Source organism: Gigantopelta aegis, chromosome 6, assembly GCF_016097555.1.
Source record: "Gigantopelta aegis isolate Gae_Host chromosome 6, Gae_host_genome, whole genome shotgun sequence".
Classification (NCBI taxonomy): Eukaryota; Metazoa; Mollusca; class Gastropoda; order Neomphalida; family Peltospiridae; genus Gigantopelta; species Gigantopelta aegis.
In genome coordinates, this window is record NC_054704.1 from 8886645 (window position 1) to 8914050 (window position 27406).

Sequence of the window (27406 nt, forward strand, 5' to 3'; positions counted from 1 at the left end):
GAACACACATGTAAACGCTTCGACCACTATCGGAAGTGTAAGGAAATACCCCTCGGGAAACAATACAAGAAAACCGTGATCCCAGATTAGTTACAAGTTTGAGAAATAGCGCGGATCAAACCTGTATGCTACAATAAGACATGCCGTTAGTACCGTGTATACCGAAGCCATGTTTACAAGCAGAACGACAAAAGAGTAGCACAAAGTTTAGCGTGTTTTTATTCGGCCAGTATCAAATGCCAGATGCTGGACACGCCGAAACTGACCCTTAACTATAATATTGACACAGGTGCCAACCTGCACTTCAACATGCCTGCGTGGAACCTGTTCCATTGTTGTGCGATCATAAAAAGCTTCGAGCGCCCAGGCCGATCAGTGTTGTCGTCATGTGGTCCTCGTCAAAGCCATATTATTCAGAGAACCAGGAGAACTTACTGACCACAGAGTGTATTTACCTCGTGCTTTCGGTTATTGAGACAGCATGTCTTTATAATCATTTTCACTTTGTGCAAATTCAAATTCAAATGTCGTATACACTAATACGTGAATGGTCTGTTTTATACAGGGGTGGGGGGTGGGGGGATTTGTCGCTTTCATATTACATGTTTTATATTTGTTGGCATTCATGATAGTTGAACCCCCTCCCCCCCCCCCCCCCCCCCCCCCCAGCAACCATATCCCCAAAACCCAACAATAAACCAACCCATTTGACGATATCGAAAGAACAAAAATCAGATTTAGCAACCTGGACCCCGTTCCACGAAGCGATCATAGCGCTAAGATCACCTTAAATGCATAACTACCTAATGCACGTAAGATGATTTTAGTGCTAAGATCGCTTCGTGGAACGGGGCCCTGGGGTCTAATTCAATAAATGCCTGCCACTTTGTGATCTTGTAGTGCAATACAAAAAAATGGATGTACATTATGACAATGCAATGTTGCTTAAGACAGCTTTAATAATTAGACCCCTGCCCCTGTTTGTTAATTTAAATAACACCAGGATCATCTTCGTTGTCATCTACAACAATATCAACTTTTGTGGATGACTGCACAATGCTATATCACATTGAGTTGCCATCATAAATGACAGAATTGGAACAGAAATACAACTGAATTGAAACAGAACTAGTTTTATCTAGCCACCCAGGCACACATAACTTTCCAGCGACATTTCCACACATCTAGCGCACCAAGAACTGGGTAATACTCGGATTGTGTTTCAAGTACAACAATGTAGCGACTTGTTGCGCTGCATTAATGGCCATTGTCACAGCGTAAACAACTGGGGTTATACCGATACCCGTGCTATCGTATTTCATGTAGAATGCCTTACATTACGCTACGAAACAGCGGCTTACTGTACCCAGTGCCCCAACCCCCTGCTAATTCGGAATGGTATTTCACTCTGTCGAAAAAGTCAGTAAATAATATGAAACTTAAACCATTCGAATAGATGTTGCGCAAATTTAAGACGTGTGGGCAACAAGGGTGGAATTTTGTGTATTTTGATATGGGAAATATAAATTAAAACAAATACCTATTCTTTTCAGGATAAATTAAATGCTGAATCATAAATAGTCCATATGGGTTGTTGCTTATAGTGTTATAAGGATCATCATATAGACGATTACAAGTAATATAGTTTCCTATTTATTTTATAGCTTTATTAAGATTCAAGCACGCCGTAATATATTTTTCTATTTATTTTATAGCTTTATTAAGGTTCAAGCACGCCGTCGTTGACATGTACATCAACCACCTGGTCAATGCTTGTTGAGAGAAGAGTTGGAATAATGACCTTACACCAACACGAAGCTGTTGGCTGACAGTGTTCGAGTGGGTACTGATATACATGTACCAATATCTACCAGATTGAAAACCAGATGATCAGACAACTGCGATATTATATTTTCGTCTGTAAATATTTTCATGATTTCAGGGTCCAGTTTCTACATCCATATTATTATACACGACCAAATACTTTCAAATTCAAACAACTCATGAACAGTAAACGAATCAGTGTATTAAAGAATTTATCAAAATTAATAAATGTTATTACTAATATCTTTAAAGGCTCAAAATGCACCCAAACTAACAGTATTTAAGGATTGTACTGTTTATACTGGAAAATAACTTATTTACTGCATATATTGTCAACCACCATCTTGTCATGTGTATATTGTGTGAAGTATAATTATATTGTAAATCCCATCATATATATATATATATATAATATATCCCTTTATATTATGTTCTTTGCTGCTGACGGCCAGAGTGTAAATAAATTCTGTTCTGTTCTGTTCTTAGACAGAAGCATATCCCCTGAAGTTAGGGCGTCATTCAAACTGACACCTTCCATGATCTTGAGTAGAGCGCCTATCTCTATTCGTGTTCTGGAGACCTCGGGCCATTCCGGAATTAGTTTCACAATAATGCGTCTATCGGCTTCGGTCATCGCTAATTCCACAATGGTAGGCTAATCGGGTGAAAAATGGTAGGGCCCAATACAATAGATTCTCGTAACTTTAGGAAAGGCCAACCATAACATTACCTATCGGCTTAGGCTACTGTTCACGTGAACCTTGAATCAGATCATGAATAGCCTTCGAGTTGTTTTATTTACTAAAATGTGTGGTGTCATCACTTCATTTTTTAAACTGTTATTTGGTGCAGTTGCTATGCGTTCAATATGTACGTGTTTCCTCAAGCACTCGTTATTCGTTTGACTCGCTCCTACCCTATTGCATTAATTTAACATTAAGCACAAATCACAAACATCGATGGCGAAGATACCATGACATCAGATCAGGATACATGCTTATAAATACTGGGTTTGTATCCCACTGCCACCTGTAACCACAATCGCTAGATTTGAATCATATGAAAAGGTGACAGCCACACGCCAATAAGTCTATGACTGATATACGAAAGTATGTGGTATGTGCTGTTCTGTCTAAGCATGGGGAAATGCACATAGAAGACCCCTTGCTGCTAATCTTTAGAAGTAACCAGTGTCGAGACACGCACATACTATACTGTGCAGACCTCGCTGTTTAAGAGTAGCTATCTCTTTGGCGTCCCGTTATTCCTCGGAGACTAGTTCAAGAAGAATACATTTTAGCTTCCCTCAGCATGTAAATTAAAAACAAAACCAGATTTACAAAAGGATTAAATATCAATGCTCAATACAGTAATGTCTTAAATGGCTCCCCATAATTACTCCCTCAGACTTTACCTTACTGCGAGGTCTGAATGTGGCGCACACGATATAGGTTAGAACACGCCCTACACTGTTACAGGCAGAATTAAATATATGTTCCTTTGACAGGACAATCCTGGATTTGCTCGTCTTCACATCTTCAGATAATTATGGGTCACACACACACACACACACACACACACACACACACACACACACACACACATATATATATATATATATATATATATATCATTCAAAAATATTGTCTCATAGTCAAACGCTCAGTAGGGCCTATTAAAGTAGCTGCATTATATATTTACATTGATTGGCGGCGCCTTTTTAAAACGAAGCAGAAGATCCTTTTCAAAAAGTTGTGAATGAAAATCACTACCCTGAACCGTGGGAAGAAAACGGGACACAACAACATGATGTCACACCAGATGATAACATTCATAATACGATTCCGAGGTTGATGGTCAGTTTGCGATAGCGTGTGAGGGAGTGTTTTTCACCCCTAGTCAGTCGTCGGCGTTATTTCTGACAAGAGGGCGACATGCAAAGCAGAGGTGTGTTTGTTGTACCAACAGAGCTGTCAATCACAGGCTTCTGATATCGTCTGCCTCGAAAAACTGTTGCTTTCGAAAGCTACTGAATGTATAATGTATATACATGTATAAAACCCCTGAAATAACGCCAGGGCAACCAGACCAGCGTTCCCCGGGATGCTAAAAATATGAAAAGCATAAAAGTACCAAACGGACTTTATCATGAACCTCTACCATATGGCCCCTTTATTTTTAAAGTTCTGCTCTGAATAGAACCCCCCCCCCCCCCCCAAAAAAAAAAAAAACCCCCACCTTAAACCATCCCCTAAAAACCAACAACAAACAAACAAAAAACAACAACAAAATACTAGTACTAAAATAACATGAATAGTTAGGAACTTCCAGAAAGTGGTATTCCCATATATAGCATGTGCTTATAAACCCATTAGAACCTTCACCATTGGCAGCTTTAGTGTATGCCACGTTCACGCATTTCCCCGTAAATCTTAACAATATGCCATTTTCACGCATATTTAATAATATAATCTATATATAGACCCCAGCTCCCCAACTCCGATGGTGAAAATATAGATTCAAGATATATATATATATATATATATATATATATATATATATATATATATATATATATACGGTAAATCACTAATGGATGATTTTGCAGAACAATAATTTGGACATTGTCAAAATAAACCTCATAATGAGAATATCAAAAGAGCACTCAAACCACTGCGCTCTCTCTGTATGATGCGTTGTTGAAAAAAAGTGTACTTGATGAACTGCCGTAAACAGGACCGAGCAGACAAGAAGATGATTGTCGTTGAAGATTTCTGATGATGCTCCACGATAGGTTTATCAACGCGGCTCACACCGTGACATTTGATAAGCCTTTGTTGAACACCTATCAATATTTCATATCGCAGTCTCCAGAGACTCTCCTAATGGCTAAAGTCGCACCTGCCAGGAAACGGTACATAGTGGCCTCACGATTGCAGAACAAGAGACAGAGATATTCCATGAGGACACCACGTCTTACACAAAGAATCCTGTAGAGAAGCGAAGATTCCATTGTAATCTGGATTCTCTACCCACTTGTCTATCCGCCTAACCCCAAATCTGTATTATGTACCCAGCCATTTATGTGTATACATATGATAGCCACATATACAGTTATACATATATGCAAACATATCTTCCTAAACATACATACCTATTTTCATCCATCTATCCAACAATCCTTCCATTCATACATCCACCCATTTGTTAGTCTATTCTTTCGTCCGTCCGTCCATCCATCCGTGCATCTACCCATCCACAAACACATTTTCATCTATCCATCCATTCATCCATCCCATCCATCCATCCATCCATAACCAACCTATAACACTCATCCATTCATCCATGCATTCATTCAGAAGTCCATCCATCTTTACATTCGACCATATGTTCATACAAAACCATACTTTCTTAAGTAAAATGGCAATATAGTTATCACAAATGTCACTGTCTATTACTATCAACACAACGTCCATTGTTAGGTCCTGGAAAGTTCGTGATCCGTCAAATATACTCTCTTGTCATATGTGATGGCTCATGAATAAACGTAAGTCATTTGACATACGGCGTTATAGTTTCTCGCGTGCACATGTTAGTTCTGAACGAGAGATTTTGAATTCTTCTGTAAAAGAACGGGAGTCGTTACTGGTGAATATGAGTCAATGAAAACGTGGAGATTCTTTAAAGACAGTAACACCACAAGGCTACTCTGTTGTTAGTGAAAAGTAACTGAACGTGTAACATACTGTTCAATATACTAGCGGGTTCTAACACCGTTATAATAGCAGGTAGTAGAATAATAGATCAGGCTCGATTGGTTCAACCCAAGAAGACAGAAACTGTACAATAAAATAACAAAGAAAACACTAAGAGTAAGAGAGAGAGAGAGAGAGAGAGAGAGAGAGAGAGAGAGAGAGAGAGAGAGAGAGAGAGAGAGAGAGAGAGAGAGAGACACACACACAGACAGACAGAGAGAGAGAAACAGACAGACACACACAGAGAGAGAGAGAGAGAGAGAGAGAGAGAGAGAGAGAGAGAGAGAGAGAATAAAAAAAAAAAAACCCAACAATACACAGCTACGGAAAGCACGGTTATCAGTATTCTTTCGGCTCCAACATTTTGAATCTACAAATCTATTTATAAGACATTCTACATCAAGTGTCTTCTAAGACGATTTTAAGCAATTCCAGTCATATAATGTTTATTCGGACATAACAAGGCAGAACGGAACCGTCTACTGACGTGTCTATATTCACTCAATGTTCAGGCACGTCCGTCCTAGGTAAAATAGCTTGACTTGAAAGAAGAAATATATTTTATAATTAGTAACGTGTACAAGAAACCAACTACACAACAATTATCATGTGCATTATCATATGTCAAAGGACTGTCCGGGACAGAGGGTGTAGTACTAGATAGGGTGTGTGGGGTGTGTGTGTGGCGGGAGGGGGGCCGGTCAAGTGTTCGTGTCTCATACGTGATTGCGACAACCATATACGTGTTCAGTTCAGTGGTATTGAAGGGATTTCAAATGTACATCGTAGTGTACAGAAGGTAGGAACCATTAGCAAGTGCATCATCAAAGCTCTTTACAAAACCGTAACATTGTAAATGTAAACATGTAGACCTATATCCGTCCACTGAGGCGATTCAATACATAACAATCGTACGCGATTCTCGGGTATCGAGTTTCGCTATCTTGCCTTAATGTTGTAATACAATGACCGTAAGTCTAGAACACATTATCAGTTACACTATTAACTGATAACCTACTTTGATACACACACTCGGTTCATTGTTTATATGTGCTATATCTCTGATATCATTGCTGATGTCAACACACTTTTAGTTTCACCTCGGATATTAAAACGACCTCATCATATTAAAGGCACTTTGTGTTTGCAATGGAATAAGTTTCATAATGTCTCTGGAACTTCCATGAAAGACACAATCCGTTATTCTCATCACTAAGAGTATTACATTTGTACTGGGCAATAAAGAGCGTATAATTGATGAAAACAAATTCCTTAAAGAAAAATTATCGTTATATCTGCCAATCACATACCTGCACAAGATTGGCTTCAATAGATATTTTACAAAAGCGTGTACAAGTAACCAGTATGTGTCGTCCTTCTACAGACAAAATCAGGGTGTAAAGTCCTGAATAGTGGCAGTCTTGCTACAGTAAAAAACACTTTTTACTGATTCATGTAAGCAGACATGATCTCATCAAAACTTCCTATACACTCTGCCTTGTACGGAGATACGATTTCGAATAAGTTAATGTTTTTTTCGTTCGGGTCAGATGACTTACTTTGAAAGCAATGGTAATACCTAGCTCTGTACCTTGCAGACGTCACGAGTGGAGTAAACGTTCACATTTTAATCGGTGTCTAGACTTTTCATATGGTAACGCTACGCACGGGTCTTGGCAATTGATTCCAGAAACACTGTATAAAGAAATATGCACCGATTGATTGTCTACGTGCTTTATTAAATTATAACTGTATGAGGAAATCTTCAATCGAAAGGTCAAATTAGGTTTTCAGACATTTCGTTCCGAACAAACTGTTTGGAAACGTCTGGAGTCGAAGATGAAATTTAGCATAATTTTTTTTTTTACAAAGAAGAAGGTACCCCCCCCCCCCCCCCCCCCCCCCCCCTCCACGTTGAATGCATGCTGGATTCTTCATTTATGACCTTCCTGCACCAGATGATAAATTAATTTAATGTTATACGATGGAGGTAAAACAGGTTAACTTGTCTGGCTGGAAGATAACACCTCCACCCACCTCGGAGCTAATATAATCATCTTGTTCCTCCCCAGATTAGCCTTTTCATAAATAGTGCATGCCTCGTGAATCCTCCACAGGTTGCACTTGTTCACGGCGAACGACAACCTTGGATCCATGTTGAATGAATTACCTCACCTAATGGAGACCAGCAGCCGTGTACGGCTTCTGTTTCCAGTACTCGCCGCGGGGTGTCGCTGTGATCGTGCACTATACCTGACGTTTAGTGTCCATCTAGCAAATTGGACACAATAAATGACTTTTACTGGTAATCCTAATGCGTAGAAAACACTCAACAAACACGTCGTGCAAAAGGTTTCACACCATGGATTTTATTTACAAAATCGTTAAGTATCAATTTTCGTGCCATGAAACTCGAATTAAGAAGGCACCATACCATAATTTGTCCTGTTGTTACTTTTTGTAGAAGGTGCATAATATATATACACATGTAGTCCGGTTTAGGGAATAGTTATCTATTTTTAAAAAAGTAATTAAAATGACTTTTCAAATCTTTCTTTGGTGATTACAAATGCGTTGACCTCTGTAGTATTTAAATAACCGATTGGTTTGAAGTTAGTTGTTATTTCGGGTTAACCTATGTTAATAATTTTGGAAGGGTTTAATCAGCACTTACGTAGCTTTCTCAATTTTGAAGTATTTTTCACAGAATAAATTTTGACAGAAATTGTATTGCAATGCTTGTAAACGTGGATGGTGGTGTGCGGACTAAAACGCAGTAATTGTCTCTTTTAAAACCGGAAATGTAATACCTAACAGTCCAATTCTGGAATTGGTGAATAATTGATAGCACTGGTCCGACTCCAACTAAATATAGCACCTCAATTAAATGTTGGCTGTTCAACAAACACGTGATTGGGTAATCGGTAAACCCAGTAAGTGAAATATAATCCTGTATTAAACACTATTATGCTATGAGCGTGAACGGGCAACGAGAGATGTGACAATATAATCTAAGGGTTGACACCACACAAATATTCGCGTGCCAGCCTGTAAACCACGCACCAGGACTGGGGCTCGGACACTGGAATAACAAGCTAGCCGGACAAAGAGACTGGGTGGCGGTTGACTAATTAGTGTTATTTGTGAACATGGGGAAACGCCAGCGGCCTCTCTTTTATGGTATGGGTAGGAAACTAGTGAAAACATAAAGACAGACTGATTCGGCGTAATACTTATTGTCCATTATTCAAGAAAACCAAATGTTTAGTCACTACCCTCTGCTATTGGACAGTGTCTAGCTCACCACCATTCAAGCTCGTCTGTATTGGACGTCTTCATTACGGGGGAAATGCCAGATTTTACATAAAGAAATAATTTTTGCAGTTTATTTCATCTGCAGATATAAATATAAAAAATATATAATAAAATGGGAGGGGGGGGGGGGCATTGAAAATGTTGACATATATCTAAACCAAGACCCTCCACTACTGTCCTTTTCTCGTATCCGTTTCAGAGCAGAACGAAATCGAACGCCATACATATATCTGTAACCAGAACATAAAGTGCGCATGTATAACATGTAAAACCTCCTGAAACCTAAACTGTATATACCACCTACTGTTATAACTATAAAATAACAACAATACACTATACACAAGTATTGGGATATGACAAGGTGATGTATTGTTTCCATGCATGTTTATAATAAGTTGTAAAAAAAAAACTAAACATAAAAAAGTGGGTCTATGCATAGCGTGTTAACTTCTTTAAGTACTTTTAATGCATTTTATTGCCCATGTCTTCCGTTTTATGTTCATCGTGTTTTAACTTCAATTAAATCGGTGAAATGCTTGCGTGTGAACTCGTTTATCAACGATATTCACGTAAAGAGGATTATTTTTTGTAGATGTTTTTTGCTAAAAGGTACTCATGCATCTGACACGATCCAAACTTGTGATAATGGGTTTGCATATAAAATTCATATGAAAGTTTGTGGGTTTTTTCTTCTTTCCCCAACATATATGTGGTTGCGTACGTACTTTGTGACACTATGCTTGCGGTAATACCGGCAACTCCATTGGTTAACAGTCGCCACAGACGCCCAGTCAAAAATACAGACTGTTTTTGTTTTTTTCCAGAAACTATTGAAAATACTAAGCCCTGTTATAACTGACCTACGGTGTAATACATCCTGTTATGTAGTGCTAAGTTGTAGGTTTTACCAAGACACCGTTAATGTTAAGTCATTTGTTTTCGTACTCTTTGCACATGCCTGCCTTGACGTCATGATCATAACACCATCATGAATAATCTGCACCAAAGCTTAAGTACCTGGTAGTGGTTTAATGCAAGGAGTTATTGCATGTACACTATAACCACACGGCAAATGTGTCCTACTGTGTTATGCAGTAATATGGCTAGCAGGTAGCGAGTTCAAACGCAGAGTTTAGTCGAAAGGTAAAAAGTTACCACTCCAATTGTTCGTTCTCTCTCTCTCTCTCTCTCTCTCTCTCTCTCTCTCTCTCTCTCTCTCTCTCTCTCTCTCTCTCTCTCTCTCTCTCTCTCTCTCTCTCTCTCTCTCTAACCCCTAACCCCTAACCGCTCGTCTAGTCACACAGGTAGCCGAGGGGTGTGAACAGGAAATTCTCTTGAATCTTAACCACATGGAAGTACGAATATAAATCAAACGAAACGAACCACCGATTCAACCACTAACCAGCCAATGTTCCATCCAATCATCCACCCATCTCATAAACCAACCAACCATCTACACACCCACCCATCCAAGAAATATTCCATCCATCCATCTCACAAACCAACCAACCATCTATACACCCACCCATCCAAACAATGTTCCATCCATCCATCTCACAAACCAACCAACCATCTATACACCCACCCATTCAAACAATGTTCCATCCATCTCACAAACCAACCAACCATCTATACACCCACCCATCCAAACAATGTTCCATCCATCCATCTCACAAACCAACCAACCATCTATCCACCCACCCATCCAAACAATGTTCCATCCATTCATCCCACAAACCAACCAACCATTTATACACCCACCCATCCAAACAATGTTCCATCCATCCATCTCACAAACCAACCAACCATCTATACACCCACCATGTTCCATATCTCACAAACAAACCATCTATGTTCCATCCATCTCACAAACCAACCAACCATCTATCCACCCACCCATCCAAACAATGTTCCATCCATTCATCCCACAAACCAACCAACCATCTACACACCCACCCATCCAAACAATGTTCCATCCATCCATCCCACAAACCAACCAACCATCTATCCACCCACCCATTCAAACAATGTTCCATCCATTCATCCCACAAACCAACCAACCATCTACACACCCACCCATCCCAACAATGTTCCATCCATCCATCCCACAAACCAACCAACCATCTATCCACCCACCCATTCAAACAATGGACCATCCATCTATCCATCCATCCATCCATCCAACCAACCAACCAACCAATAAACCAACCATCCATCCTTCAATCCATTTATCCACCCATCTAACTAATCAATCAACCAACCAACCATTCATCCATACTTCCATCCATCCTATCCATCCATGAATCCATCCACCCATCCATCCAGACAACCAACCAACAAACAGAAATCTGGACTAGAAAACAAATGACCGGTCTCAGTGTATTGTGAAGCTATGCCACCAGCACACAACAGCCATCAGACGAACATGTCGGTGTACAAAATGACTTCGGCCAAGTCGTCCCCGCAGAACGGAATCGCGTGTCGGTGCGAGGCGACGTCGTTGTAAGAGAGATAATGCAGGGCGTTGAATAATTAAGCGACTTACCGCCACTAGTCCGACAAACGCACATGTCCGGCCTAGCAGGCTCGTCATGTACACCACGGCTTTTGTTGCAGGTTGAAGATCTTTAACATGGGTTCATATTTTATTTATTACCTTCTTTCGTCTTCTCCTTTCTCCTTGTGTTTATTCGGCACGTAAAAAGCTGTCAGTATTTCTGTGGCCTGTGTTATGTCTTTAACACTCGAATTGGTCATTGACCTTGATTTGTTTTTGTTTTTGTTTCATGTATTATTATTCCATGTTTGTAAATACCTATAGCAATGCAGGCCACTGTTTTAATGGAACATTATAATCATTAGTATCAATGTCAAGGGTGACAAAACCCGAACAACAAAATCTGGACGACAAAACCGTTACCGTCTGCGATTAAAAATTGTACCTCTGCACAAGACAGAGTTAAAGCGGTGTTTCGACGAGGTCATTTCACCTATCATGAAGGACTGATGGGGTCTAATAAGGGGGCACTGGGGTAATTAAAACAGTGTATACCATACCTATGTAGACTATAATAATATCATACCTTAAAAATGGTATACAATTTTTAATAGAAGAAAACTCCACTTCTGTAGAAATATATCACTACCTTATTTAGTGTTAGTTATTTATTACTAATATTTTTAATTACTAATTTATTTTAATAAAAAATATAATGCTTTTCATGACAAATGAGAAAGAAAAAACTTGAGATACTTCATCCCGGATCAGCTTACAAAGACGGGACGGGAATGTGGTAACGAATTTTGAAATTCAAAAGCCTAACGTATGTCACCCAGTGACCGAGGAACGCGTTACAAGCACCTGTTCGCAAAATACCCTCTAAACCGTCAAACATCTGTCAACCGTCAACATCAAAACACGTTACCGTACCATTTTACTCATGAATATTCCGCATGGGTCACTTATTAAATAATTACGGCCTCTAATTAAGCTTTGTTTAACATTCGGACGACATGTTCCAACCACGTTAGTCTGACGTCAGGTAAATTCAGTGGAAACTTACACATGAGTAAATTCTGTGTAAATATAACATCTGGCTACGTATGACTGTAGTGTCCACTGGCAGTGACAAAAGATTGTATTGCATACACTGGTCCAGTCAAATGAACTGCTACAATAAGATATTTCACATCAGGGTACCATTGGGACATAGGTCAAAGAGAAAGAGCCACGCCTGAGTTAGGAACGATTATAAAAGAGAGGAAGGGAGATAACAGATGTAGTACGAGAGCGAGAGAGAGAGAGAGAGAGAGAGAGAGAGAGAGAGAGAGAGAGAGAGAGAGAGAGAGAGAGAGAGAGAGAGGGGGGGGGAGAGGGGGTAGAGACACAGAGAGAGAGAGAGAATGTGTACGTGAAACAGATAGACAGAGACTAGACAGCGACACACACAGAGACTGAGAGAGAGACGCACACTGACAGACAGAGACACTGACACACAGAGAGAGAGAGAGAGAGAGAGAGAGAGAGAGAGAGAGAGAGAGAGAGAGAGAGAGAGAGGGGGGGGGAGAAAGAGGGGGATGTAAAAAAACACAAAAAACAAACAACGGTATCAACGAATATCGCTTGGTACACATTATCGTAAATGTTAATGCTAATAAACCAATTAAATTATGTCAACTGTTAACACGGAATATGTTATAATGTTAAAAGTCATAAATCCACAATACGTATATATAATCTATTGTGACAAGATATTTTATTTGTTTACTTAGAATGTGAGGTATGTGTGCTGATTTATGTCCGTACGTCATAAAGCGTTGTGAAATATTTGCGATATTATGTTGTGTTCTTCCTGGTAAGTTGAAAAATGTTTTAGAACGTAACATAACAGAACATAACAGAATAAAATAAATAAATACTGAGATAATAAATAAATAAATACATAAAAGCATTGGTGAATCGTGTAACATATAATACTAAGTCATACTGTTAATGAGAGTGAAATGTACTTTAGTAATAATAGACACGTGACAGTATTCCCTATATGGAATAATATCGGGAAGTGCTCCATGTTGTAAATCTGATTTTTGGAGAACACTATAAAGCAAACATGTGGATCGTGTCTTCACAATGTGAAACCTGTACAGGTACGTTTTGTTCAGCATCACCTGTATAGGTACATTGTGTTGGGCATCACCTGCACAGGTACACCATGGAATGCGCCGTACACACCTGTACGTGTGTCACGAGGTTGTCAACGTCGTTGTCTTCATTGTGCGGACCCCACTTGATCAGTGTCCGTGCCCAGAGGGTGGTCCGGCGATGGCAGCTTGATAAAGCAGAGGACTAGAGCGGGCTGGCTTCGTCACGCCAGCTGGCCACACGGCTGGTCACTCCAGTGTGAAATCATTATTTCGGACCAGGGGAACAAGTCCAAGGTCGTCTAGTATACATTCAGGACAGCGTCAAAACGTCGGGGGCGGAGGGGGCGGAGGGACGCGCGGAATCACTAGGCTGATGACCTGGGTTCTTCTTGTTAGCAGTCAAATTAGACAACTGCTCATTTTTATACACATCTGGTTCATGTGTTTCTCTTAATTTGACTAATACAATTGCAAATGACCCTGGTATCTAATAATATTGATTTAAGTAAGAGATTGTAAATATAATGTGTAAGTTAATGGTTTAAAAACCTACAGTAGTCGAACATAACTGACACAGTCTAGTAATAACTACGGCCATTGTTTTTAATTAAATTAAACGCGTTTTAATCCCCTTTATAGGTGAGCCCTAGATGACTTTATGGTCCTGGAACCGTTAGGTGGCCCACTAAAATCGACATATCAAGAGAGCTGTATTCTGAAAAATGTTCACAAAACGCAGCACATAGAGGAGGAAAATGGCCACCATGGAATTCATGTGATAGATAATTTGGTTTGACAAGAATCTCACGAAAAACCCCACTGGTGTCCGAACCTTGATGCCTACAGACACCGTGCCCATGATGGGGTGAGTAATGTGTAGGTCAACAAACCAGGTTCCAGTTGACCAGAGGCTCATGGGATCGGTCAGTGACGGCGGTCTTGGTGTGGTGCAGCATCTCAGCTGTGTCGGAGCTTACAAAGCCTCCCACTGCGCTCGCACATTAATGTCCACCACCACAGAAGAGTATCCTTGTGCGCAATTCGAAACCATCCACGGTGTATATAGAATTGTAAAAGTGTCTTTAGTGTGTGTACAAACACGTACTTCTATGAACTGTAGGTATCTGAACGTGTTGTCTTGTTCATTCGACCATGTCATGATCATGCACTCTTCTCGTAGAAATATACATAGTAGTTTATTTGACCTTATTAATCTCACTGTCCAAGGGGTGTTATAACTATAATATAAATCTGCGGTTCTATAAAGCCTTCACTCGCTACAGTGACGTCAAACGTAAGTGGGCGTGTAAGCGTAATTGTGACGTTATACGCGTAAAGAAGTTTTGGTCTATGTTGTTAAAAAACAACAACTTTTTCTATGTTCTTACTTACAACTGTGTCGCAATTGTTTGGGTTTTAAAAATAATAAATAATCAATCTTGTATATGTACTGTATGAAAGTTATAAAATTTGGAATGATATTCTTTGCCTTGTTTTCGCTTGTAAAATATAACAATGATTAAATCAATTCATACATTTTGTATTACATGAACATAGTCGTATAATAAAATCGGTTAACAACTTTCGTGAATGAAGATAAACCATTACTACACAGTGTAATTATCTCGCATGGGATAGAAACTGTAAAACATACATACAATCATGTTTTAATTATTACTGCTGCAGCTGCTTCTTGTACTTCTTCAGGTAAGTACTATTTTGACTCCCCACTCAACACTGGCGAGTTTCTGGCCTGTTCCTAACCTCGATGACCTATCATATTATCCCCGGACCCTAACAATGCTCGGCGGACCACCATCATCATTACTAAAGCTTTGTAAAGCTCTTGAAGTGGAGACGGCGGCTGCTGTAGTCGCCGCTTGATCGATGTGATGCCGTTACGCAACACTTATTTAACTACATCATGTAGAAGACATCGATCATACTAATTTGCTGAGCTCGTTTCCAGCACGGCCTCCAGAAGGTTATGTAAGGAAACTTTGTGGAGGGCAGCTGAAACCATACCGGGCTGTAACCAACACCGGTAGGGGTTTCAACAGGACCCACTTCAACATCTTGACGCTACTGGTTGGTAAACAGGTGCGACGGAGTTTGTTTTCACATTCAGCTTGTGAACAAGAGTGCTGTGAAAGTCGTATAATAACTTGTCATTTGAAACTGACATCGATGTTCAATGACATCGATGGTGTAGTGGACTTAAGGCTGGTAGGTTCATGGTTCGCATCTAGATAACAGTTCCTACCAAGAATGAGTTTTGTCGTAATATGTATGTATTATAGAGAAGGCCTAGTAAGTTGTATAACTTGTGCCTAATCCATTTGTTCTTTAAAAAGCAATAAAACATGTTTCAATGAAATGAGTTTTAACGGCTCAATGTGGCAGGTGTAAGACTACCATTCTGACTTCTCTCTCATTACTGTGACTAGCCACTAATAATTCAACATTAACCCACTATACCGGACAGCCCAGTTTACCCAGGACACAGCGTGTTTGAACCGTAATTGAATTTAAACACGTATATCAAGTTAGAATAAATAAATGTTAACGTCACTGATTGATAACCACGTGTAATGGATAGTTTTCAATGTAGCTCGTGGACACTTGTGACATCCTAAAAACAAGTTACTTTGACAAGATAAACAACATAATACCTTATTTTGAGCACATATATTACACGTACGTCATTGTGAAAAATAAACTTCACATTAGCTATTAAAAGCCGTGCCTTGTTATCAAGAATGACACTGATATCTCACTGATTTGACATACTGTGCCAAATAGCAAGTCATTGTCGAAATGATTAACCCGTATCGCTTGCGTTGAATATAATGGATACGCTTTTTTTTTAAATTAGACTTAAAGGTATCTTATTTTTATTTGTTTTGCCATATAGTATCTTCAGATAAAAACTGACTAACAAATACCAGTGTTATATACTATTATTTAAATATATTGAACCAAATAAGGAAAGAATCAAGGAAGACAATGAAGGGGGAAAAAAGGAAAGGAAAGAAAGAAGGAAGGAAGAAAGAAGCATAAATGATAAAGATCATAGTTATTACAAAGCTCACTCAGCCATAACGAGTACTTCACTTTTAAAACTACAGGTACTCAATTCTCGTGGACACGAATTCTGACAGCCGAACTTTGAACTGTATTTCGTGCATACCAATGCTCAAAATTAGTACAACAAAACTAACAATGCTCGTAGCCTGGTGCATCTTGAATTTGAGGACTGGTGACCAGACGCCCATTATTAGCTGACATCTAAGTAAAGAGATCTATTAAAGTGTGACTGTCCATCCCAGATCAGTAAACTATACCTGCTGTACTCGGTGGTACGCCCCATGCGTAGGTAAACACTTTACCGTTGGGACCTAAGCTCTTAGCAAGGTTTATATCAACAAAGAGTTATGGCAACTTGTAGATAGATAACAAGAAGACTAAAACACACTTATATATCCAGTGTGACGATTCGTGGGTTAGAGCGGGCCAGCCAGAATGTATTAATATACGTGATGTTTGTTTTAGATACTGTTGTCATTGTTATTAGAGTATACTCTCTACCTGTTTGTTTGTGTTTTGTGCTCTCTCTCTCTCTCTCTCTCTCTCTCTCTCTCTCTCTCTCTCTCTCTCTCTCTCTCTCTCTCTCTCTCTCTCTCTCTCTCTCTCTCTCTCTCTCTCTCTCTCGTTTTATTTTTATATTGGAACCAAATATAATGTACTTAGCAAGTTAGTTTGCAGAATTTGGAAAATCAGCTTCCAATTTGTGCTCCAACCAGAATTACTATTGAATCCCAACCCTGGATACTTCTTATTTTATTTCATTTTAAAATGATTTAAATGCTTATGTCCAGTCAAGAAATGGGATTATTGGTCAATTGTCACTGACCTTACACCTCCCCAATGAGCCGGTTTAGGATACACAGGATGATCTGCCCAAGACAAATGTGCTTGAACCTTCAGAGGATGTAAGCACGTGCCAAATGATTGATAGCTGTGAAAACTATAGAATGGAGCAGGGATACGAACGCACAACTTTACCCTTTTCCTTAGATACCTGTGTTAATAGTCTAATATTACACTGCCACCCCCACCTCCCACTCTTACCCCCTCCAACTCCAGTTTATGTCCATGGACTTGAAGTAGTAATGAAAGTGAGACTTACCTCTGGACTCCAGAGCGACTTGGCGACGGTGTTGGGCAGGGGTTTCGTCTTGCTGCGCCAGCGTTTCGGGAGGATCTTGTGTCCAGGCGAGGGGGACTTCGCCTTGTGCATGGCGGCTGTAGTAAAACAAGACGGCAGAAATGGGTAACTGAGAAAACCAAAATCATCCCCATCTTCGTCGTCACTAAAGTTACAGCTAGAACCCCCTATATCTACTTGCAAATCAGGCAGAGATCGGCTCCTCTGTCGGTGCCCTTGGTTTAAAAGCCCGGAGGACGAAGCTACGTTTTTTATTGGAGTAAAAGTTGCTATTGTCTGAACTTTAGTTTCGTTAACCCGTTGAAGGGAACTGTTTTTCCATTCCCTTCTTTGGGACACGGTCTGTCTACCATTTTCCATCGACAGATGTCTAGAGTATACCGGCGGGGTGTTTTCGCGCACATGCAGGACGCTGGACTCGAAACTATCCCTGGGTACGAATCCAGGGTTAAAAGTCGACCTCGGGGACCTGACGCACTGTTGACTACACGACCTAGGGACACCCCAGTTTTCACACTTGATATCCTGAGTGTGGTCAGCTCCTCTCGGCACCGTCCTGAATTCACACATAACATCCTGGTAGTGTTTACTTCTTGAAACAGTGTTAGAGTCACAGCTGACATCCGGGTAGTGGGTAATTCCAGAAAGAGACCTCGTCTCACAGTTCGAATCTGGGTAGCGAAGCGTCCTGGAAGCATTCCTCTGTCTATGATGGCTCCTGACTTCACCATCAACCACATGGCGGTGAGTATTCCAAGTGTGTCCATACTTATAACCCGGGTGGACGTTAGATCCATGGGTATTTTGGTGGTCAGACTTCACTTCTAGGTTATGATTAGCCCTCGGGACAGTCCAAGGTTCGCATTTCCTATCCGTGTGGTTATTCGAGCCCGGGACTGTCCAGGACATGCACCTGTTCTGGTTCGGCACATAGTTGTAGTCCAGCGTCACATATTCCTCTTCGTCCTCGGACGGGTACCTGTCGTCTGCTCGAGGTTTACACACAAACGCCGGAACCGCGCGTTCGCACGAAATACAGCTGGATCTGAGGTCACTCACAGACTGGGACATCCCATATCCCCGGGGGTCGAGCAGATTACCCCGGGGGTCGGGATCCGGATCACTCCCAAAGAAAAAACTAAGTTTCACAGAGCTTGGGCTCCATGGGTCCACGTGTATTCTGGATTGTGAGAACGTCGAGTTAGTAGGACTGGACACCTTCCCCGTACTGTATCCATTTGGAATATGCACTTTCGGCCTGTTGTTCATCGCCAGGTTGGGTACTACAACCATTCCGGGTGGATCGAACTTGTCCGAGCGCTCAAAAGTATTTTCTTCACTTGGTTTTGACCTCGGAAAAGCATCAACGGTCATACTTTTACAAGAGTACCCTGTCCGAACACACAGCATTGACGGTCCGGGCTCTATACATCCCTGTGTGTTTGGGAACTGAGGAGAAGGCTTAACCGTCTCTTTAAAACATCAAAAGCTAATGGACTTCACGGGAATATATCGGTCAGGTAAATTGCATTTCCCTGTTACGCTTCCCTTCGTTCGCGTCCAACACTCGTATTGTACGTCAATACGGCCAGAATACTACAAGCGTGAACAAGGCGGGGCTTGGGTGGACGTCACGCTGTGCCGGAAGCTGATTGGCTGCTCCTGGCGGGAGTAAAAATGACTGACGCGCAGGCGGCGTTACACAGACGAAATGCCGACTTGTGTTTTCAAGCTAGCGGGATTTCGCGAATATTTGGATAACGGATTACTTCTGTCCGTCGAGGTAAACGAAGAAATCTATTAGCGAAATGTAACGGTCAGATACAGCTTTTGCTTTGGTGGTAAATAAACCAGGCGTTTTTAATCCCTATTTGAAACAGTGGCGTCGCGTGAACCCGGGCATAACTTTAGCACTCCCCGACAATGTAATTAAGCCTTCCTAAGCTAAACAATTTTAATCACCGTGTCCACAAGATATAACAGAGACTAATTTAGGGTTTTGTTGGTGTCAGTAACACGCTGTTGGCCAAGACACGCTAAGTATTCTCATTGTTGTTTTTTGTTCTAATTAATATGTAGGCTATGTATTATCGGTGAAAGCTATTTTTCTTTGATGTTAGCTTAGGCTTAGATGAGCGACATTCTATTAGTAGAAAAAAACAACCCACAACTGTATGCATTTTTGTAACAAAACTAAAATGATTATTACGTCTTAATTAACCGAATATTCTGAAAGCTACAGCTAAAAAGTTGTCAAAACATTTCACTACGTAAGTTTACAAAACAATATACATATAAAAAAAACCCACAGGAAGTAGCCTAATATTTATTTTGTAATGTCAGTTACGTCCCCTTGTTAAATATTACACCTTTAATGGCATCTTTTGATATAATATATCTCTATTGTGTACATAACTCCAATTTTATTTATATATATATATGAAAACATGTTGTATTCGATCACTGTTATTACTGTTACTTATCAAGAGGAGTAGCCAAATTGGGAAAGACAGGACCATTCCCCTCCACCATATATATAGTGAATGAATGTTTAACGACACCCCAGCACGAACCACCATATATAGTAGCCTGTCTTAAAATCCTAACATTCTCGTGATATGTGCTTATCCTATCTGTGGGATGGTGCATATAAAGGATCCTTTGCTACTAATATAATTTTTTTTATCGAGTTTCCTCTCTTAGACCTAAACGACCTAATGTCTTAACATCCAATAGCCGATGATTAATAAATCAATGTGCTCAAGTGGTGTCGTTAAACAAAACAAACTTTAACTTTAAAATCCTAACATGACTTAATACAATGGGAGTTTGTTTTGCCCCCCCCCCCCCCTCCCAAGATAAAATCCTGGCTAGACCAGTACTGTTATTATTTCGGTGACCTTCCCCTTGATCGTCCCGGGGGAATCCTACACTCGACTATTGTTGTAGTATTTAATTAACCCGACAAGAGACTGCATTAAGGTTGAGTTACAGACTAGAAACAGCTGTTGCTACACTCAGCACGAACCAAGCCTCACGGAGAAATCGGCGAGCAAGTGCTTATCAATATCATTTCAATGATGATGCCTGGATTGATGGATCAACCAGCTGGATTGGCTCGTTTCTGTGTCATCACCTGTTTGCAGAATAAGAGTGATTTTGTTTTGGGGGTTTTTCAGTGGCAGAGAATCATGAAAACACAAAAATGTATTTTAAGGAACGTGAAATTTGGAAAGAAAGGGGATATCTGTTAAATGATACCCCAAAATTACGGCTATTTGAAATTTGAATGTGTGTGTATTAGAGAGAGAGAGAGAGAGAGAGAGAGAGAGAGAGAGAGAGAGAGAGAGAGAGAGAGAGAGAGAGAGAGAGAGAGAGAGAGAGACAGAGACAGAGACAGAGACAGAGACACACACACACACACAGAGACACACAGAGTAAAAAAAAGTAAAGTTTGTTTTATTTAACGACGCCACTAGAGCACATTGATTTTTTATCTTATCATCGGCTATTGGACGTCAAACATATGGTCATTCTGATACTGGGGTTTTTTTTTGGAGGAAATCCGCTGTCGCCACATAGGCTACTCTTTTACGACAGGCAGCAAGGGATCTTTCATTTGCGCATTCCACAGGCAGGATAGCACAAACCATGGCCTTTGTTGAATCAGTTATGGATCACTGGTCGGTGCAAGTGGTTTACACCTACCCATTGAGCCTCGCGGAGCACTCACTCAGGGTTTGGAGTCGGTATCTGGATTATGGATTAAAAATCCCATTCCTCGACTGGGATCCGAACCCAGTACCTACCAGCCTGTAGACCGATGGCCTAACCACGACGCCACCGAGGCCGGTAGAAAGAAATATTTTATTTAACGACGCACTCAACACATTTTATTTACGGTTACGATTTTGAGAGGAAACCCGCTGTCGCCACTACATGGGCTATTCTTTCCGATTAGCAGCAAGGGATCTTTTATTTGCGCTTTCCACAGGCAGGATAGCACAAGACAGAGGGATGGGGGGGGGGGGGGGGCTCACATGTTTTTACAGAAAAGCAATAAGGGATATTTTAAAGGAACATACCCTAGTTTTTAAACACTAAGGCATATTTTTTACTGTTAGAGCCGTTTTTGATAACTAAAATCATACTTTGCTTAGATTTTATTTTAATATCACAAAATGCTTTTCTCATATTTTTAAATACGCACGTGCGTCTGAGAGGAAGCAGTTATGGAAGGAAATGGTTAATTAACGACGCGCTCAACACATTTTATTTTCGGTTATATGGCGTCGGACACATGGTTAAGGACCACACAGATATTGAGGGAGGAAACCCGCTGTCGCCACTTCACGGGCTACTCTTTTCGATTAGCAGCAAGGGATCCTATATATGCATCATCCCATAGACAGGATAGCATATACCACAGCTTTTGATGTACCAGTCGTGGTGCACTGGCTGGAGCGATAAATAACAGTTATGGAGTCGAGTTTTGTAGTCTATTTTTAAAGGGTATTTCACCATTTTGAAAGTCACAGACTCATGTTTGACTCAGTTGTAACTAGGGTCTGTCTCTTTAATAGCACTTTCCCAAAGACAAGACAGCACATACCACGGCCTTTGAACAGGAAAACATCCGATATGCATGTACGCGTACCAGGCTACGCTACAAGGTTTTAGTTGCAATATTATATACGTCAGTCTGTCCATCGTCAAACAAAATATCACGTTCATACTGTTTTCAAACTTTTTGAGTATATCGGATCATATTAATACTACCACTACCACCACCACCACAACCTCCACCACCACCACCACCACCAAAGGAAGAACATGGTTTATTTAACGACACACTCAACACATTTTATTTGCGGTTATATAGAAGGAAGGAAGGAAATGTTTTATTTAACGACGCACTCAACACATTTTATTTACGGTTATATGGCGTCGGACATATGGTTAAGGACCACACAGATATTGGGGGAGGAAACCTGCTGGCGCCACTTCATGGGCTACTCTTTTCGATTAGAAGCAAGGGATCTTTTATATGCACATTCCCACAGACAGGATCGTACCAATCTAATTAAAATTAGCTCCACTATCACATGTGGATCTAAAGACAGCCAGTTGGAGCTCATGTCCACCAATCAAAACCTTACTTGCAGAATCCTGCCAGTGATTTAAAAATAATTTGAAAACATTCCGAATTATCCTGAGGGTATACGACATGTTTCGTGTGAATTACGAATGCCTTAAAACATGTTTTATTTTATAAAATAAATAATTTGTAATGTAAAACTGAAGACTGATTTAGTTTTTTTTAATTTTATAAATAAATAAATAATTTTTAATGTAAAATTGAAGACTGATAACCCACCCCGTACGTATTGGTATGGTTCGCTGTACTGCGGCCACTAAAATAGACTCGCCCGATATTTTTAGAATTTGTATGCTCCCAAATAACGTTATAAAGGGCGAAGTGTGATTGGTCAATATTTAAATTATTATTTACAGACGAAATGTTACCTGAACATTGGGGACTACGCAGTGTTGTTAGTTTTAAATCACTAGCAGTATTCTGCAAGTAAGGTTTTGATTGGTGGACATGAGCTCCAACTGGCTGTCTTTAGATCCACATGTAATAGTGGAGCTAATTTTAATTAGATTGGGATCGTACATACCACGACCTTTGTTACACCACTGTGGAGCACTGGCTGGAACGAGAAATAGCCCAATGGGGATCGATCCTAAACCGACCGCGCATCAAGCGAGCGCTTTACCACTGAGCTACGTCCCGCCCCTACTCCCCACCACCACCGATAACAATAATAACAGTGACAAAGAAAGAAAAACCCCACAATAAAGCTGCACGGCGTGCGTAAACAACTTTGGAATTACGATTTTATTTCTGTACGCTGAAACGCACATTTTGCGTTTATTCTCGTTCTGATACAAACAAACCGTATATGTTGAGTCATGGCAGGGAGCCAGCGACATCGATACGAAGTCAATCATATATATATCTAGGATGCCCGATCACGTTACCTGTATTAAATAGACACGGCACACAATGCAGCGAGTGGTTGATAGGACCGATAAAAACCGAGCTGATCACAAACTGACGGCACCTCCAACTGGAATACGTTAACCTACTTTGCTTATATCGAAATGGATATGAACTCTCGTTTCATACAATAAGCATTTGGCTAAGCGGCATCAATAAAAATACATACAATCGATCACTGATAACATGGATAGTTGAACACAAACAGAAATCAAACACAAACACGCACGCACGCACACACATACATACATAGAACATCCGTAAAAAACCAAACCAAAACCAAAACAACAAATCCCACAAAAAGCAATAACAAAAACCCACAAAACGAAACAAACAAACAAACAAACAAAACAACACAAAATATTTTTATGAATCGAAATAGTTAATATTATGTTCTTGAAGTTGATATTTTTATGTTTTAAAAGTGTTAGAGAATATAAAAGGTGGATTTTTTTGTTATTTAAAGTCACCACAGACCCAAAGTCCCAAGAAAAACATTTTCTATTTCTAATAAAAAATATTTTGAGAAACCGCGCACAGAACAACTAAAAACACATACTAATTTGCCAAACTGACAGTTAAGCAAAAACAAAAAAGAAGATCAAGTAATGTGCAAGCTAACACTAAATAATGTTGTAATAACCGAAACTATATTTATTACCTGATAAAGTGTTTTGATTTCCATTACCCTACATATTTTAATGTGCATTCAGTCGTATGGCGAATGTGTAGGCGTGTGACATCCATAACGTCCTATGATTTTCAAATTTGTAACGGGAGTGTTTATCTATACATATATGTGACGTCCTGAGGGTTGTTAACAAATATATCAAACACCTGCCAAACCTGACAGTCAATTTGTGTCATTATTCCATTTAACCTTACTGCGTGGGTTATTTATTTTAATGAACTGTAGGATTGGGGTGTGAAGAATAACTAGCATTCTACGAGTATATTATATCTATGTGGCATAACGCCAGTCTCGTGGGCACTAGGTTGCAAACCACCCCATAAGTGTACAACATAGGGGGCCGGGGGCCAATACTAAAATTTGGGAAAAACGAAAGGGATATTCGAGCAAAATTAGCTGCCCTGAAACCTTTTCGCCGTGTATTTCCATTAATCAACCCACAGTATTAGTTGTAATTCGTGTAAAAATGCGTAGTGATTCGTTTGTAACCCTATATAGCTGTTTGGCAGTAATGCTAATAAGAATCCGTATTTGGGCATTTTCGATCAATTCAGATGCCACGGACAGCGTGCTTGAACCACTATCAAATATCAACAAACAAATTTTAATTCCATATGTTGTTAGGAATTGTGTACACGTCTCAAGAACGTTTTAGTATAAACAGCTCTGATCTTTGTTACGATGTCTGTGTAGAAATCTGTATGTATGTATGTATGTATGTATGTATGTATGTATGTATGTATGTGAGCTCACAGAAGACTGTCAGGTTAATGTCAGAAATTAAACTGTTCGAACAACTGTTCAAGCACGTTTGTTGTGGATACAACATCTGACTTTGGCCAAAATAAACGTTAAAAATAGATATATTGTTTACTACATGCGTGTGTCAGACGTGTGTTGTTTCAGTGTGATATTTACAACACTAATATTGACACTTTCCATCCGTCTTAAAGTACTAATTCCCTAATTAACCTGAAAGCTGGAAGATAATTTAGCAATTAGCGTCCATTATGAAAGTTGCAGTAATGACCATGTAGACGGTGTTTTTGCAGTTGTCTGTATAATTCTACTTGGTATTTGCGCTGTAGAAGCGAGAATAATGTAAATGAGACACTTTTTACTCTTAGACGACATACATAATGTGTACATGTGTATATTTTAGAAGGACTATTACTGGACATTCAAGTCTTGGAATTACAATCATTACTAAGCGTAACTACAATCAACCAGACTACTACTACTATTTTTATTCATTTAAACACAATTTTCTTGTTTAGACCAGCATTTCTGTCCTGGACTGAAGAGCTGGCAGTCTTCAGAACTTGCGCCCATGACAGGCGTGCGCTATACAACAGCTTGCTCTGGATGTGAACGTTAAACACCCTGCACTAAACTGAACTGTCTTTAGACCTATACCAATTTAAGGTTAAAGTACGCTATCCTGGTACACCTCAGATATTTAAGTGTTCTGTGATCATGGTGTTGGTTTTTACTTTTTGGCGGACCATTAAAAATTGCGCCTAATTTCCTTCATAAAATTGCGCACCCATTCTCTTTGGCTTAATCCTACGGAACATTCCAAATTCCATAACACCATACCACCCTCCGCCTGTTACCGGCTACGGTCGGGCTGCTAGTGCTCCCTTGCACCTGCCAGTGCAGGCGGTCCCCCCTCCAACCCAACCCACCCCTTTCCTGTCCTGGACGGAGGAACCGGCCGAGGCCGGCACCTGTTCCCAGAACAGGCGTGCGCTACAACAGCTAGCTCTAAATGTGCTCGTTAAACACTGACCTGACCTGATCTGATGGGGTTGGTGGTTAATTGTTGGTGACAGAGAAGTTGGTGTTATGGATTTATGCTTCCTCATTGAGCCATCAAAACTCACCCTGGATGGAAGGCGGTGCCGGGATGCGAACCTAGTACCTACCATCCTTAAGTCCGATGACTAAACCACTAAAGCACGAAGGTGGACAAGAACATTCTCACCAACCTGTAAATGGCTGTACAACACGGAGGTAGGTGTAATGTCACAACACCTAGATCTCTCTCGCCAACAACTAATAACTAATTATTAACCCCTTTCCAAAAATAGTATGCCAAGAACAGCGAGCTTCAACTGTAATTGGATAAGAGTACGAAGTAAATTAAAATTAATTTAATGCAGTAATGTTAAAAAAAATACAATGTTCAGTGCACCTTGAATGGTAATATCAAATGCCGCGGTATGTGCTGTCCAGTCTATGAGCAAATGCACAAAAATAATGTATAGCGATTTAACGACACCCCGGCACAAAAATACACATCGGCTACTTGGTGTTAAACAAAGGTAAGTTTATGAATACGATTATTTATATTAAAAATAAAGTTATATAATGATGTAAAAAAATATCCTTGCTGCTAACCTGTTTTAGTGACAGCAGATTGTCTCTCTCGATAGTTATTATCCGAGAGTCCTAGACAAATGGCCCAGGAAATACTTTTTTAACGAGACAAGAAAAAAAAATATATTGGGATATATTAATGGAAATTCCACACACACACACACACACACACACACACACACACACACACAAAGCACACACACACACACACACACACAAAGCACACACATACACACACCACATACATATACATACACAAACAAACACACACAAACACACACACACACACACACAAACACACACGCACAAACACACACACACACACACACGCACGCACGCGCGCGCGCGCGCGCGCACACACACACACACACACCACGTCCCCATCCTCCAAAGTAATACTTTATAGAACGACCCTTCTTTGGTTATAACTACAAATTCTCACACAATTCACCAAAAAGCAAACACAATGGAGGTGTGGGATAAGTTTATCAAATAATTGTAAT

At 40.1% G+C, this 27406-nt stretch overlaps 1 protein-coding gene across 2 annotated transcripts in view; it reads right to left on the reverse strand.

Annotated features, from left to right (window-relative positions):
- LOC121375227 (rho GTPase-activating protein 6-like) overlaps positions 1 to 27406 on the reverse strand; it is a 124548-nt gene that overhangs the window by 65536 nt on the left and 31606 nt on the right. The window contains exon 2 of one of the 2 annotated variants that reach the window (XM_041502548.1): positions 17728 to 17843. In XM_041502548.1, coding sequence (XP_041358482.1) covers positions 17728 to 17843 — 116 coding nt within the window. Of the gene's footprint in view, positions 1 to 17727; positions 19661 to 27406 lie in introns of those variants that run through there. The other variant, XM_041502546.1, reaches the window with a different exon arrangement.